We start from the raw sequence: 1,899 nt of genomic DNA, 5'->3' as shown, positions 1-1,899 counted from the left end.
TCAAAATTTCAGCAACAACAAACCATTTCAAACATGCAGTTCTTTTCCGTCTCCCTACTTTTCACCCTCCTGTTGCTCGCCTGTTGCAGCAGCTCTGTCTTCAGCTATGGTGGCGGTGGTGGTCATCGAAGTGGACTTTTCCGATCCTATGGTGGTGGTGGTGGACACAAAGGAGGTTATGGAGGAGGCTATGGAGGCTATGGAGGCGGCCATGGTTTTGGGTCCGGAAAAGGTTATGGAGGACATGGTTTTGGAAACAACTACGGCGGTGGTCATGGTGGTGGTTTTGGCGGCGGCCATGGTGGCGGTTACCACGGGTAATCAACCAGCAAAAATTCATCGTCGGTGAAAATTTATTGTACACAAAATTTTTCATTTTATCTTATTTTTATTTTATGTTTTAAAATTTGCCCATTTTGTTTTCATTTTTACACTTTAAAGTTTTTTTTGCAAAAGTTTAAGTTAAAAAATGTTTAATGTGTGTTTTAATGAAATTCACGCTACTTTATGCTGAGTACCGTAGGTTGGCGATCATGTGCGACTCAATGTCAAAGCTGGTGCTGCCGCCAGCATGCTCTGGCTGACTTTGAAAGGAAAAGTACACTGCCTCCACTTTAGCAGGCTCCTCATTCAGTTGACTAGCGCAGACAACCTGGTCACGGAACCAGTGTCCGCCGTCTTTGTGGGCAAAGGTAATTTGATTTAGGTCATTCTCTTTGCCGGTTGTCGGCTCCGTGTCACTCACACGCAGCTTCATGTGGTAGGCGGTGTAGTCAAAGTGAAGGCAGAAGAAGTTGGCTGTAGAAAGTGCTTCAGCTGCGCTGCGACTGACTTTCAGGTACTGGTTGGTGGCTGAGAAGGTGGTCGGAAAGAAGGCATTGGAGATGTTTGAGGAGGAGGAGGTGGAAAAAGAGGAGGGGGCGTAAATGGTGGAGCTCATCAGTGGTCGATCGAAGATGTTGGCGCAGCCCTGGTCGGCGTCACACAGCTCCTCCACGTACGTCGGCACGCTGACTCGAGTGCACTGCCCGGTGGTGCTGTTAAAGCTGAAGTAGTACGGCGGGCACTGGTAGTCAACATCGTGACAGTTTAGGCTAGCGAAGGATGGTCCANTAGGTGCAAAGTTATAAAATTAAAAAATTTTTTTGTTCTTTACTTTGGCCAATGAGTAGTCAACCTTAATTTCGCTTGTTTCAATTTCAACATTTAGATCGCCGGTTGAATTGTCTTTTTTCCATTCAATAAGGTAGCCCAGTCGAAATGGCCCTTTTGCAACAGACCGCCGAGTAGCATCATCATCTAGTTCGTCTAAAATAGAGCCTAAATGTCCGTTGAAATTTATATATAAAGGATATGATATGGGATTATGAAGAGCTAAAGAGTAAAACATGAGTCTTGTCACGTTTAATTGCTCAGAAGTGAGCAAAAAAATTTCGTTCATTGCAGTAAAGCGAAGGTGCATATTCATTGTTACCATTGATAAATTGAGTCCATTATATGCTTCATCTACCCAATCACTTAAATAAAGTATTCTGTTATTTTGCCAGTCAAGTTTTGCTGTAATTGTATTCCATTCATTTGGAAAACTTTCAAAAACTGGAAAATTGCCCATTGTATTTGGATAAGAATCAGTTGTAAAAATTTTGTAATTAACTGTTAAATTAACATTTTCAATTAAATGAATAATAGGGTTTTTTGTTTGAATTTTAATAAACACAGTTATTAAATTTGCATTTTGATTATTAGTTTCGTGAGTTTTAAGCCTAAAAATTTCGTTTGTTGATATTTCCAATTTTTGACCGTAGTTGAAAAACAAATTTTCAATTTTGTTTTTTCCGTCCACTTTTAAAGCAACTAAGTGAATTTGAAAATCAGTAGAAAAACTTTGCACAGATAATT

General features: G+C 40.6%; 1 protein-coding gene across 1 annotated transcript; it reads left to right on the top strand.

Annotated features, from left to right (window-relative positions):
* Positions 1-33: 33 nt before the first annotated feature.
* On the top strand, positions 34-321 carry LOC108380418 (glycine-rich protein DOT1-like). The gene has a single exon (XM_017636787.1). It carries the CDS (start codon positions 34-36, stop codon positions 319-321), a length of 288 nt encoding a protein of 95 aa, XP_017492276.1.
* The last annotated feature ends 1,578 nt before the right edge of the window (positions 322-1,899 follow it).

This window comes from Rhagoletis zephyria, unplaced genomic scaffold (assembly GCF_001687245.7).
Source record: "Rhagoletis zephyria isolate East Lansing unplaced genomic scaffold, Rhagoletis_zephyria_1.1 Rzeph_scaffold_19192, whole genome shotgun sequence".
Lineage (NCBI taxonomy): Eukaryota > Metazoa > Arthropoda > Insecta > Diptera > Tephritidae > Rhagoletis > Rhagoletis zephyria.
This window is presented reverse-complemented; position numbering and strand designations above follow the sequence as displayed.

What these genes read in the sequence shown, in the direction of transcription:
- LOC108380418 (XM_017636787.1), top strand. Translation starts at nt 34, where the DNA reads ATGCAGTTCTTTTCCGTCTCCCTACTTTTCACCCTCCTGTTGCTCGCC.